The sequence below is a fragment of the Phoxinus phoxinus genome (genome assembly GCF_949152265.1).
Source record: "Phoxinus phoxinus genome assembly, chromosome: 11".
Taxonomy (NCBI): Eukaryota; Metazoa; Chordata; class Actinopteri; order Cypriniformes; family Leuciscidae; genus Phoxinus; species Phoxinus phoxinus.
Genome location: NC_136886.1, coordinates 4,827,999 through 4,840,956, shown reverse-complemented (window position 1 = coordinate 4,840,956; position 12,958 = coordinate 4,827,999). Strand labels below are relative to the sequence as shown.

The window sequence follows — 12,958 nt, the reverse complement described above, 5'->3', positions numbered from 1 at the left end:
CCAAAAGTATACAATGGTAATACAATGAGTACATTTAAATACCAAAGTTAAAGACACAGTACTTGAATATAGTAATTGTTCAGATACCAAAATATACAGTCAAAAGTCTTAAAATTAGGATAAATTAGGATAAATTAAACATAAATATCGGGATAAATGCTTTAATTAAGTTTATGTAATTAAATATAGCCTACATAAAAATACAGTAAAAAATACCTCTAAGAAAGGAATTCATGTTTAAAAGATTAAGTGTCCAGAAGAAATGGGTGAGAAACACCGTGTTCAGCTCTTAAAGTGGCAGTTTTTCCAGAGGCCAATAGCTTTAGCTCAGTTCAGTATACGTCACTGCAGCTGGTTCACTCTCCTTTGTAAAAAATACCTTTGCATTTTTACATTTAGTTTATTTAATAGATTTATTCAGAGCCTGAGCAAATCGGGGTTTTTTTTTTTTACTTTTTATATTGGAAAAGTTGGACCAGTTTGTGAAGATAAAAATAAGTCAACAAGTGTCCAGCCCAAACTGAAACTCTTCAATGGTGTTTAAATATGAAATATTAAACAAAAATAACACTAAATATTGTTATTTTCTAGTTTAGAACTAATTTCTTCTAAAACAAATTAGTTCTAAAATGTGCAAAATACTCATAATAAAGTGAGAAGGTCCATCAAAACCTTTCATTGATAATATACAGTATAGTATTACCATCTCATACCATCAAGCTATCACGCCCCTGTGCTCATTGTAAGGAATTTCACACTCTCGTCTATAGGTCGACCGATAGTGGGTTTTACCGATAACGATAACTAGACTGGCCGATAACCGATGAATTAACCGATAATTTTAAAAATGGATACTGAATGAAACTTAACACATAAAATAGTGCTGAACTTTAATACAAATATAAAAATAGTACTGAACCATAAAAATGTACTATACTTTTTAAATATAAATATTTACATATTAATTTTACCTTGATCATTCATGTTAGTTCCTAGTGCATTAACTAAAGTTAAGAGAATTGAGTTAAAAATGTATGATCAAATGTTGAAATTAACGATGAACGATACTTATTAACCTTAGTTGATGTTACAAATGGACTCTTACTGTAAAGTTATACTATTTCATATAAATACAAACAGTCATGCAAAGATGGCCATATTTAAATATCTACACAAAACCCATAGCATTGAAATTAGGCACATATGTATATTGTTTGTATCCTCTCCCAATTTATTTGCATTTCTGATTTGTTTATATGTTTCTGGCTGCGTGAACTGGCATAATTTGCTTATTTACATCACTAGCTTGAAAAATGCAACTTCACTGAATAACAACTGCATAAATGCGACCAGCTGGATACAAACTAATTCAAATAGATGGTAACAATCGCGACATTAAACATTTGGGTCCGACTTGCGTGTGTTTTTGTCACATTGTTTTAACTGCTTGAGGTAGAGTACAACTAATGTTAGCGTCCTCTAAGCCTCGACGGCAAACATACTGCTGTTCTCCACTCCAGTCAACAAATTAATTAGCCTACTTTAATAATGATATGTAAATATGTACTGTAGTGTACTGTATACATACCGTTTTGTTGTCTGTTGTTTTTGTCGTGTTTTAAATCCGCATCTAAAGTGTTCCACTCATTCTCACGTGTCAAAACAAACTCCTGCAGGCATCAGGGATTTGGCCTCTAGAGGCCGCTCTCGTGCTGCTGTATAAAGACAGCGGACGCCTCTCGGCTGCTCCAGCAATGAACCATAGACAGTATAAGAGCAATGAACGCAACAGGGGGAAACTATCTGTATGGATTGTTGCCGAAAGCCAAAAAACGATCAGTTGGTCGACCTCTACTCTCGTCACACGAAGACAGACAACTTTTACAGAGAAGACTACTGAAAGTGTGACATCTGACGACAGGAAGATGACAAGGAACGCTGAGAGTTAAGGCACGTTAGGTCTTCCCCGTTTTGCTCTCTGCTGCCAGCTGAAAATATTCAATTAAATGCCAAATGAAAATCTTTCAGTGGGATAACTGCCACTTTTAAATCAATTATGGCACACTCAACCGCTTTTGCCCATAGGCATAAGACAGTTAGATCTACTGCACCAGTTGTGCACTAAAATAGCTTTTAAATGAAGCAAACATCAATAAAATACAAGAGACAGCCATCAATATGCGGAATAAATGTAATGGAAGCATTTAGTTCTGTATGTCCTGAGGGTCCCATGGTACAGTAATGGAATCAAACAGTAATACCATGGTACTTTGATATATATATAATGGTACTAAATGACTATACTCGCATACCATAGTATTTACATGCTACTTCAAAGAATACCATGCGCAGAATAGAATCAAGTCCAAAAAAAGATGTACTTTTTTGTAATAGTCTTTTTATGTTGATAGCCTTGCTTTCATTTCCTCAGACTGGTGAATAAAGATAGGCCTTTACTTGTCAAGCTGTTCACTGAAGCACAGAGAAAGTCTTGTTGGCCCTGCCAAAATTACAAGCAAAGATAGAATGGAACACAAATTATCCTCGCAACAAGAGCCAGGCTACAGACGTGACACTAAAAAAGCATTGAAATTTAAAAACACTGGTCTATTGGGGCTTATTAAATGAACATGTTAAGCCATGAAAGATATTACAGAAGCATGTCGTATTTGCTCAACAGGTCAACAGCACGTGACGTGAGAAGTGTGAAACAATCAAAGCTTCCAGATATTTATCGTACAAAAGTCAACTGAAATTGCCTTGGTTTCATTAGCCATGCCCAGAAAATTAGCAATTACTGTTTTAATATTTGTCCATTGCGGTTGTCTGTTGATTAACTTCATTGTCTGAGTGTCCGTCTTTAGCACACAGACCTACAGCCAAAAGCTGAAATACACAAACGGCAGGAACATTTTGTTTATTAAGCATGGCCTATATAATAATCGGCATTACTTAACCTCTATGCTGAACTTAACATTCTGTCCATTGATTAAAATGATTTTTGTTGCATGTTTTTAATCATTTGTCAAAAATTGAATGAAGATGCTGTGTTTTCATCATTATATATCAACATCTCTGTTTCCATCTGTCTAACTTGTACAAATGGGTAAAAATGGTAGAAATTATTGTGACAAGTTCTCACAGTTTCAACTCAATTTTCTACAATTAAATTCAAAGTGGTTGAACACGTGCAAGGAACTTATTATCACCACAGGTTGCAATTTTGGAATCACTTTATTTCATTTAAGGCAGTAATTAAACTTAAGTTTTCCATTTTTGTGTGTTTTACAGTAATCCAGGACATGTTCTACTAGAAGTTATTGGCTTATTTCAACATTAAAACAGCTATTTAAAAAATAATTGACTTTTCTAACCTTCCAGGTAAGATTAGATTAAAATAGACAGCTCTCTATTTTGCTTTACAGTCAATAATTTCTTCTAAGCACATCTGGAAACTTGCTTAGTTCTTTTCATAAATCCTCCCCATCAATCAACTGCATCATTATTGTTATAATTTAGCTCTTTCTTTGAACACTTCGGGTTATTCACGACAAAGAAAAGATGCTATTCAAAAATATATATTATCATGTTTAAAACAAAAGAAATGGAGAATATTTCCTGTTCTAGGACAATTTCTCATCGACCCACGATTCAACCGGTGATGTGTGGTTCAGGGTTTGGATGTGCCCAGAGCGCCACCCGCTGGCGGAAAGATGAACTGCAGTCATTCAGGACGGAACGGACGCGGTGGCCGATTCCCTCACTCTATACGAGACTATTTTAAGATCTCATCGCAGAGCTCAACAATTCCCTTAAACCGATCACTGATAAATGAGAAACTTTATAAATGACCCCCAACACGAATTACAAATAGCTAAAATTAGGAGAAGTGACTGAGAAAACTTTCTTCATCCAGTCTGAGGTATCATACAAACAGAAGAAGAAAAATATATATATATAGCCTATATATATATATATATATATATAGCCTATATATATATAGGGTTAGGTTTTTTAATTAATTAATTTAAAAAAAATTACCCCAACGGTTGGGTTTGTCCATATTTGACCCAAACATATGGTGAAATAAACCAGCATTTTTATATAGGCTAATATAATGCAATATGATATACTATAGTAGCCTACAATATAATGTTTTAGAGCGGTCGTCTTTCCAGACAAAATCAGATAAACTTCCACAAGCTAGTACTGAGGTAATAGCCTACCGATACAGCTCCGTTTAAAACATGTCTGATATGACTATAAAAAGTCACAACAGTAAATAAAGCAAACACCAAATCTGGTAGAATTCATATTCATCTACACTGACGTTATAACATTAAGTTACATCTCCCGTCAGAATATCGTCATTAATAAACAACATACAATTATTAAAGTTTCATCCCGTATTGGGTTACGGCATTCAAACCTCGCGTAACCTCCGCAAAGTGTCCAAAAGAAAGAGAACGGAATGCAAACTTGCCTGGAAAGAACTCTCCAAATGTGAGTTGAACGTGGAAAACGAGCAGCAGAACGGCGAAGTAGTTCCTTTGGTCCATTCTTGCGGTCACTACTTCACACACTCGCTGTCCGTGCGTGCGCGAGAGAGCTGACTGCGCGGACGCTTTCCCGGCATTGGTGATGTAGCGCGCGACTCTAGCCGGCAGTCGACAGCTGTCTGATTGTTGGGTTTCTGTACTGCTACGACAGGGTGTTTGGGGAGGAGAGTGGGTGCGAATGAACGAGGAGAGGGTTCCAATATATCCCCCAGGTCCTTAGACCTGCCTGCCAGCCCGTTCTGACACGAAATACTGGTGAGATGATGGTTTAGACACTACAGCGCGCGCTGAAGACGCTACCGTGCGCACTTGCGCGCTGCCTAAAAGTAATTCTACACCCTCTGAGCAATGAGTGAGGGAGGTTCTAGGACACTCTAGTTTCTTTGTTTTCCATGGTGTTATATACAGTGGCCCCGAAAGTATTTGGACACTTAAGCTGTGGTATGAATAATGTGGGATTACATAAAATATCAAACCAGCATCTATTTCAAAGATAGGCACTTTTAATGCTAAATATCAAACATTTTTTTATTGTCCAAATAATGGATATATGCTTATTGCTCAACATGAATTTAAAAAGTATATGGAGACTTTCTGGTGGCCAAACTTCACACACACACACACACACACACACACACACACACACACACACACACACACACAGTACCGGTCAAAACTTCGGAAACATTAGTATTTTTAATGTTTTTGAAAAAAAGTTTCTTATGCTCATCAAGCCTGCATTTATTTGATCAAAAATATGTGATAATTTTGTGAAATATTTTTACAATTTAATATAATGGTTTTCTATTTCTGAATTTTCAGCATCATTACTCCAGTCTTCAGTGACACATGATCCTTCAGAAATTGTTCTAAAATGCTGATTTGATACTCAGTTATTATCAATGGTAACAGGTGTGCTGCAATATATATTTTTGGAACCTGTGACACTTTTTTCAGGATTCTTTGATGAATAAAAAAGGCTAGGGAGATCTGAGACACAAAAGTACAGTTAGTCTGAGCATAACTGATTTGCAGATGCAACTTGTTTGATATTTGTGTTAAATTGTTTTTTGTTGCCACTGTATCCTACATAGCTTACAGCATTTCCAACACAACCTTTGACTGCACAATCCCCCCTTCGAGATATATTTTGTGCATGTGTGAGCAAGAGAACACAAGATCTAGTTGAGAAATGCTCATGGTCAACTCCATGGTTCATTTATAAGATAGAAACTCCCTGAGTGGGCAGATTTCAGTTACAGTGTTTTATGGCTAGGCCTAATTTATGAATTCATTATTTAGTGATGTGGAAATCAATGCCTCATTAACACAGAAAGGTGCCCTTTCATTCTTCATACCAGCCCACACTTGTCCATGAACCTTCACTCCACTCTCAATCTTCTATTCTCATCTCATCCTATAGGTTTCAGTAGCATAAAGACAGCTTTTAAACAAAATTAATCTCTGAATTAACACAGAACAGCTATCAACAATGCAGGTTATGGCTCATTGTGTATTTGGTATGTCTTATTAATAATGCTTATTAAAGTGGCGATAAAACAGAAGTAGCAACAGATCGTTTCTTCCATATTGTGACGTCCATCCGAGTATACGGATTAAAGAATATTATAGTAACGGAGCGGGGTCTTGGTTCAGTCCCTCAGTGGTTGATTGGACGGAGGCAGCACTGAATGCAAGCTTGCACTCTATTGTGAGAAAGGGCCGGGATTATGCTGACTTTTATTAGAAAAGTCTAGCATGCGTCACCAGAGAAAAGTCTGTTTCACCCGAAGATCGAGTTATGATATTTTGGTCAAAAACATTTGAACTTAAAACACATGAATGCAGGAATCGTTCAAAATAAGATAAATAACATGCATTTAGAAAATTTTATTTGATGCCAAAATATATGCCAAATATTACATTTCTGTCCAAAATTTGAGAGCATATCTCGAATGTAGTTCCTTATAACTTTAAAATCAATGTGCACCACCATGCATGACCCCAGTCAGCCACTCCCCAACTCATAACTCTGCAAGACAGCAAGAACTTATTTCCATGCAAAATAGAATGGCTTCAGATCAGAATTACAATAAGAGGACAAGAGTCAGCGGCGTGTAGTTTCCCCCCTTCCTCTGAATGCTCACAGATACAGTGTGATATTCAGTGTGATATTGTTTTCAAAAAAGCTTAGAAGGGTAAAATAAAGTGGAGCTGTTTCAAGCTTATGACATACAATGATAAACTAATATTATGCATGTCTGTAATAACGCTTCATATAAAATATAATCACCAGATACTTTTATTATTGACGTCCAATTCAAGGCATTTGGCCATAACCACAGAATCAGCAGTTCTGTTGTTCTGTTGTTTGTTTAATTGACAATTCTTATTTTTGTATGCAATATTGCAGTTTATTGCACATCATTATTATTATTTTTAAATCCATGTGCCTCAATCTTTAATCAAATTAACTTCTGCTCCCATTTGCAGCAACAGAGAACTCTCTTAAGACTCTGATGACGTGTTCACTGGCTTGAGGGCGGGACAACCTGTCAATCACATGAGATCCACCAATAGAGCTGGTAAGTCCCGCCCCCTCCATAAAACCCCGCTGGACCTCAAAGTTGAAAAACCGTCAATGCAAGTGAATGGGAGAAAATAATTATTTTCTGGTCCCGTTTGAATTGTGCCATGAATGTGAACATATGTTGTCTGTGAATTTTTTATATAATCTTTCATGTTACAAGTTTGACAGTATATGGTATGATTCGTCGGCTAGCAGTTGTGGAAAAGACATAACGAGAAAGACTACATGTCGCCTATGTGACGTCACCCCATAAAGTTGACTTACCCGTGGTTTTCGCCAACCTCAACGATTTTGTCCTCTCCCTGAAAGAAGGCGGTGAAGTGCACCAAAGACACAGCCATGTCTAGCGGGATCCGTGAGCTAGAGCCGTGAGCTAGTGGTGTTGACGTTTCAAACGCGCCGAAAGCAGCGAAGAGTTGTAGTCCACAAAGTGCTCTCACACAAAGTCTACCCGTATCAAACTTCTACCCGCTAAATTGTAGCATTCTTCACACGAAAGATTATATAAAAAATTCACAGACAACATATGTTCACATTCATGGCACAATTCGAACGGGACCAGAAAATAATTATTTTCTCCCATTCACTTGCATTGACGCTTTTTCAACTTTGAGGTCCAGCGGGGTTTTATGGAGGGGGCGGGACTTACCAGCTCTATAGCAAACCACAACCATCCAATCAGTTCCTCATGAAGAAAATCAAGTCCCACCCTTTCATGTATGCAGTCACAATTGAGAAGAAAAAACTATCGCAACTTCCATTTTACGCCGACTTCAAGTGCATTGATATGGATTGACATATTACATATATACATATTAGTGTATATAATATGTAAGGAATAATTGACGACAGGCCGTTGAATTATTATAAAAATAATGCACACCCGAGGTGTAACGGCCACTCCGCTTCGCGTCGTGACCGCATTACCACCTTGGGTGTGCATTATTTTTATAATAATTCAACGGCCTGTCGTCAATTATTCCTTACATATTATATACACTGAACAAACTTATAAATGCAACCCTTTTGTTTTTGCCCCCATTTTTCATGAGCTGAACTCAAAGATCTAAGACTTTTTCTATGTACACAAAAGGCCTATTTCTCTCAAATATTGTTCACAAATCTGTCTAAATTTGTGTTAGTGAGCACTTCTTTGCCGAGATAATCCATCCACCTCACAGGTGTGGCACATCAAGATGCTGATTAGACATCATGATTGTTGCATGGGGGGGGGGGGGGGGGGGGGGGTGTCGAAAACCAGTCAGTATCTGGTGAGACCACCATTTGCCTCACGCAGTGCAACACATCTCCTTCACATATTGATCAGGTTGTTGATTGTGGCCTGTGAAATGTTGGTCCACTCCTCTTCAATGGCTGTGCGAAGTTGCTGGATATTGGCAGGACCTGGAACACGCTGTCGTATACACCGATCCAGAGCATCCCAAACATGCTCAATGGGTGACATGTCCGGTGAGTATGCTGGCCATGCAAGAACTGGGATGTTTTCAGCTTCCAGGAATTGTGTACAGATCCTTGCAACATGGGGCCGAGCATTATCATGCTGCAACATGAGGTGATGGTCATGGATGAACGACACAACAATGCCTCAGGATCTCGTCACGGTATCTCTGTGCATTCAAAAGTGCCATCAATAAAATGCACCTGTGTTCGTTGTCCATAACATACGCCTGCCCATACCATGACCCCACCACCACCATGGGCCACTCGATCCACAACGTTGACATCAGCAAACCGCTCACCCACACGACGCCATACACGCTGTCTGCCATCTGCCCTGTACAGTGAAAACCGGGATTCACCCGTGAAGAGAACACCTCTCCAAAGTGCCAGACGCCATCGAATGTGAGCATTTGCACACTCAAGTCGGTTACGACGACGAACTGGAGTCAGGTCGAGACCACGATGAGGACGAAGAACATGCAGATCATGAGCAAACCGATTGTTGCAGCAACTGTCCGGGTGGCTGGTCTCAGACGATCTTGGAGGTGAAGATGCTGGATGTGGAGGTCCTGGGCTGCTGTGGTTACATGTGGTCTGCGTTTGTGAGGCCGGTTGGATACTGCCAAATTCTCTGAAACGCCTTTGGAGACGGCTTATGGTAGAGAAATGAGCATTCATTTCACGGGGAGCATACCAATTGCACACTTGCGACATCTGTAGCATTGTGCTGTGTGATAAAACTGCACATTTTCGAGTGGCCTTTTATTGTGGCCAGCCTAAGGCACACCTGTGCAATAATCATGCTGTCTAATCAGCATCTTGATATGCCACACCTGTGAGGTGGATGGATTATCTCGGCAAAGGAGAAGTGCTCACTTACACAGATTTAGACAGATTTGTGAACAATATTTGAGAGAAATAGGCCTTTTGTGTACACTACATAGAAAAAGTGTTAGATCTTTGAGCTGAACTGCTCATGAAAAATTGGGGCAAAAACAAAAGGGTTGCGTTTATAATTTTGTTCAATGTATGTATATCTATCAGGTGCAAACAGAAATTGCAACATACCTAATTTAAATCAAAATAAGTATAGCCACAATGAAAATCTATTATTTACGGTAACTAAAAAAAAGCGCAATATGTTTTTGGATCTTTCTCAAATCATGCTGCAAAACATGATCATCATGTTTTAAACAAACCTGTGCGGTTCATGTCAGCTCGATGCTGCAATTAAAGCAAAAGGCAGACAAACTAAATACTAAGAAAAAGAAAATGCATATTAATTTTCCAGTCCAACCTCCCACTTCAATTATTATGCTGACACTATTACTTGTAATGAAAAAAAATCTGTATTAAATTAGAGAATATCAAAATATATGTATTGTCTCTAGTGGTCTCAGCCTTGGACCCCCACTCTAAACATTTTTTTAAAACTCAAAGGCAAAAGCAGAACTAGTGTCAGGCAGCAGAGTTATTAAACACTGGAGGGGGCAGTGGATTGAAAAGCTCCATACTGTAGGTGAAAATCATTGTGTTGATGCGAGAGCTGGGAAGCCGTCTTGAAAAGGAACATGTGGACATCAAAACATGCGAACTCAGAGCGAGGGTTTAATCTTATTGATGTATTCTCTTGTGGTATAGCGTAGGTTTATAAATGATAGCACTATGCTATTTTATATTATGATTTTTAAATTGTTTTAATATGTCATGCAGCATTATATTATTATTACAGTCTAATAATGTGGTTCATGGATTCTTATCTGTGGAATGCATAATTTCCGGTATTTTAACCGCCATGGGTAAATTGCAATCCAGGATTTTTTTTTTTTTTAAAGAATCGAGCACTTTAATATAATCAAGGAATCATGGCAGCTTTACAAATATCTTTACCATGGTTCAAGGTATAGGCCTACTGTGTGTGTGTGTGTGTGTGTGTGTGTGTGTGTGTGTGTGTGTGTGTGTGTGTGTGTGTGTGTGTGTGTGTGTGTGTGTGTGTGTGTGTGTGTGTGTGTGTGTGTGTGTGTGTGTGTGTGTGTGTGTGTGTGTGTGTGTGTGTGTGTGTGTGTGTGTCTGTGTGTGTGTGTCTGTGTGTGTGTCTGTGTGTGTGTCTGTGTGTGTGTGTGTGTGTGTGTGTGTGTGTGTGTGTGTGTGTGTGTGTGTGTGTGTGTGTGTGTGTGTGTATGTGTGTGTGTGTGTGTGTGTGATATGTAGCCTACTCTGTGCCCATATGTTTCAACCATTTACCAAGCTAATAATCAATCATTGGAAAGGTCATAGAGAACTGTTATAAACTTGATTGTCCCGCATCAAATGCATGCAATGTGTCAGCCTCACTTCTTTTCACCAATATGCAGCGAACATCTCTCGGTTAGTCAATAGATTCAATTGGGTGGCTCAAAGCCTGCTGGGTTGAGTTGGGTGATTTAAGAGGCGGCCCTAAAAAAGTTTTAACTATAACAATATTTCTTTGGGCAGTATTGGAGAGTAGTGAAATGGTATGGCAGGGAATTAGCTAGACTGTATTTTTATGAGTTTAAAAATAGCTTTCCAATCACCAGAGAGATGGACTGGCTATTAAGGATTCAAAATGTCTCTAGCAAACTAGAAGACAAGAAAGATGTGTGGTGTTAAAATCATGCATTATGTATAAATATTAGTTCTCAACTTATTGATTCATCTATATGCCTGGAATCTTCCACAACCTCCAAATGCAAATTATACAAGTTATAGTTAGATGTTTCTTCAAGTGATTAATGTAATTTTTTATAGCAGAGTTACCGTATTTTACACAATATTAAGGAGTTTCTTTTTGGAACGTTTATGATTAAAAACAACAGATTTAATTTTGCATTTCTATATAAAAAAGGACACATTAAAACTTTTGTTAGCAAATACATTTTAGATTTTTGTTTAACATCTATAAAATATTTTGTTTAAAATCCATAAAATATTTCATAATTGCACTGTATGTTGACTATTAATATAAATAATTTTCAAACAAAAAAAAATAGGTTAATTCACTCTTTGACAACACTAGTTTTAAAAATGTAAGCACAAAATAGACCATCAATAATCAATGCTCAATAGTGACATCCCTCAGCAATGGGATAATTTCCATCACAACCAACAGTTTTATATGATGTATACATTCAAATTAAACTAATAGTCACAGGGCCACGAGTGGCAAGGTGAAGAAACACCCATTAGCTCAGATAATACACAGATGTGTACTGAAATGCAAAGTATATCAGCCTATAAAACTTCATCATTGACAGTTTATTGGCTATATTAAAAAGTCTTTATGCCTGTATCTTTGTGATTTTTTAAATTCATATTTTTATAATACAAAGGCTGTTGTTTACCGAAACTCCTCAGGTAATATTCATTTTCTCTCCCATTGCAAATAGGCCCCACGACCTTCAAAACTCCTCGAGAAGTTCATTTTAATTCTTCTCGCACACCACCTCCAAACACTTTCTGTCCTTCATTAAATACACTATGCACAACAGATAATTGTGATCAGCCAGATCTGATACTTCAGCACCAAGGAAGTTATTGGAGCCAGTGTTAGATTGGAGGTTGGTTTATTGGGGTATTATGGCTGTGATGTGAAACTAACAAATCACTCATTGGGACCTTCAAATGCCTCCTATAATCACAGGACCACTGACATTGTATTAAATGTTCCCTCTGTTTAAAGGGATAGCTCAGCCAAAATTTGTCATTATTTACTCACCCTCATGTTGTTCCAAAGCTGTAGGACTTTTGTGTTCCACAAAAAAAAAAGAAAGTCATACAAGTTTGGAATGAAATGAGGGTGAGTAAAAGACAGTATTTTCATTTTTGGAGTCAGTGAGCATACAAAGATTGCAAGGTTTGTAAACTGTTTGATGTAGTGAAAAAAAAACATAATAACCAACCTTCAACTTCCAAATTAATTAAATATCTCTGCTGGTATCAATGTAGGCTAAACAAGTCGTAATTGTGAATGAAGATTAATGTTACAATAATCTGACACAATGTTAGGGTGTTTCTTCAATTATGCACACTTTTATATCCTAATCTCTGACTAAAAAATGTTATGCAAGAAAAAAAAAGGGGGGGGGGGGCCTGAAATATTTTTTTAATTATTATTTTCCTTACATAAAGAACATAATAAAACTTTGCAGATTTTTGTTTTACAACCTATTTTATTTTAATAAACTATTCATTTAACTACTTATTCAACTACTAATTTAATGACCAAGAACCGCTTGTTTTAGTAATATTCTTGAGTCAATGAGCATACAAAGATTTCAAGGGTTTGTAAACAGTTTGACAAAACAGAAAAAACTCTGACCCAATCATG

General features: G+C 37.4%; 1 protein-coding gene across 13 annotated transcripts in view; it reads right to left on the bottom strand.

Annotated features, from left to right (window-relative positions):
• Positions 1 to 4,854, bottom strand: part of ptprt (protein tyrosine phosphatase receptor type T) — a 228,363-nt gene extending 223,509 nt beyond the window's left edge. For 12 of the 13 annotated variants that reach the window (XM_079628109.1, XM_079628115.1, XM_079628116.1 and 9 more), the window contains exon 1: positions 4,480 to 4,662. In XM_079628109.1, the coding sequence (XP_079484235.1) occupies positions 4,480 to 4,559 (80 nt within the window). In that variant the 5' untranslated portion in view covers positions 4,560 to 4,662. Of the gene's footprint in view, positions 1 to 4,479 lie in introns of all 13 variants that reach the window. The other variant, XM_079628114.1, reaches the window with a different exon arrangement.
• Between the last annotated feature and the right edge of the window lie 8,104 nt (positions 4,855 to 12,958).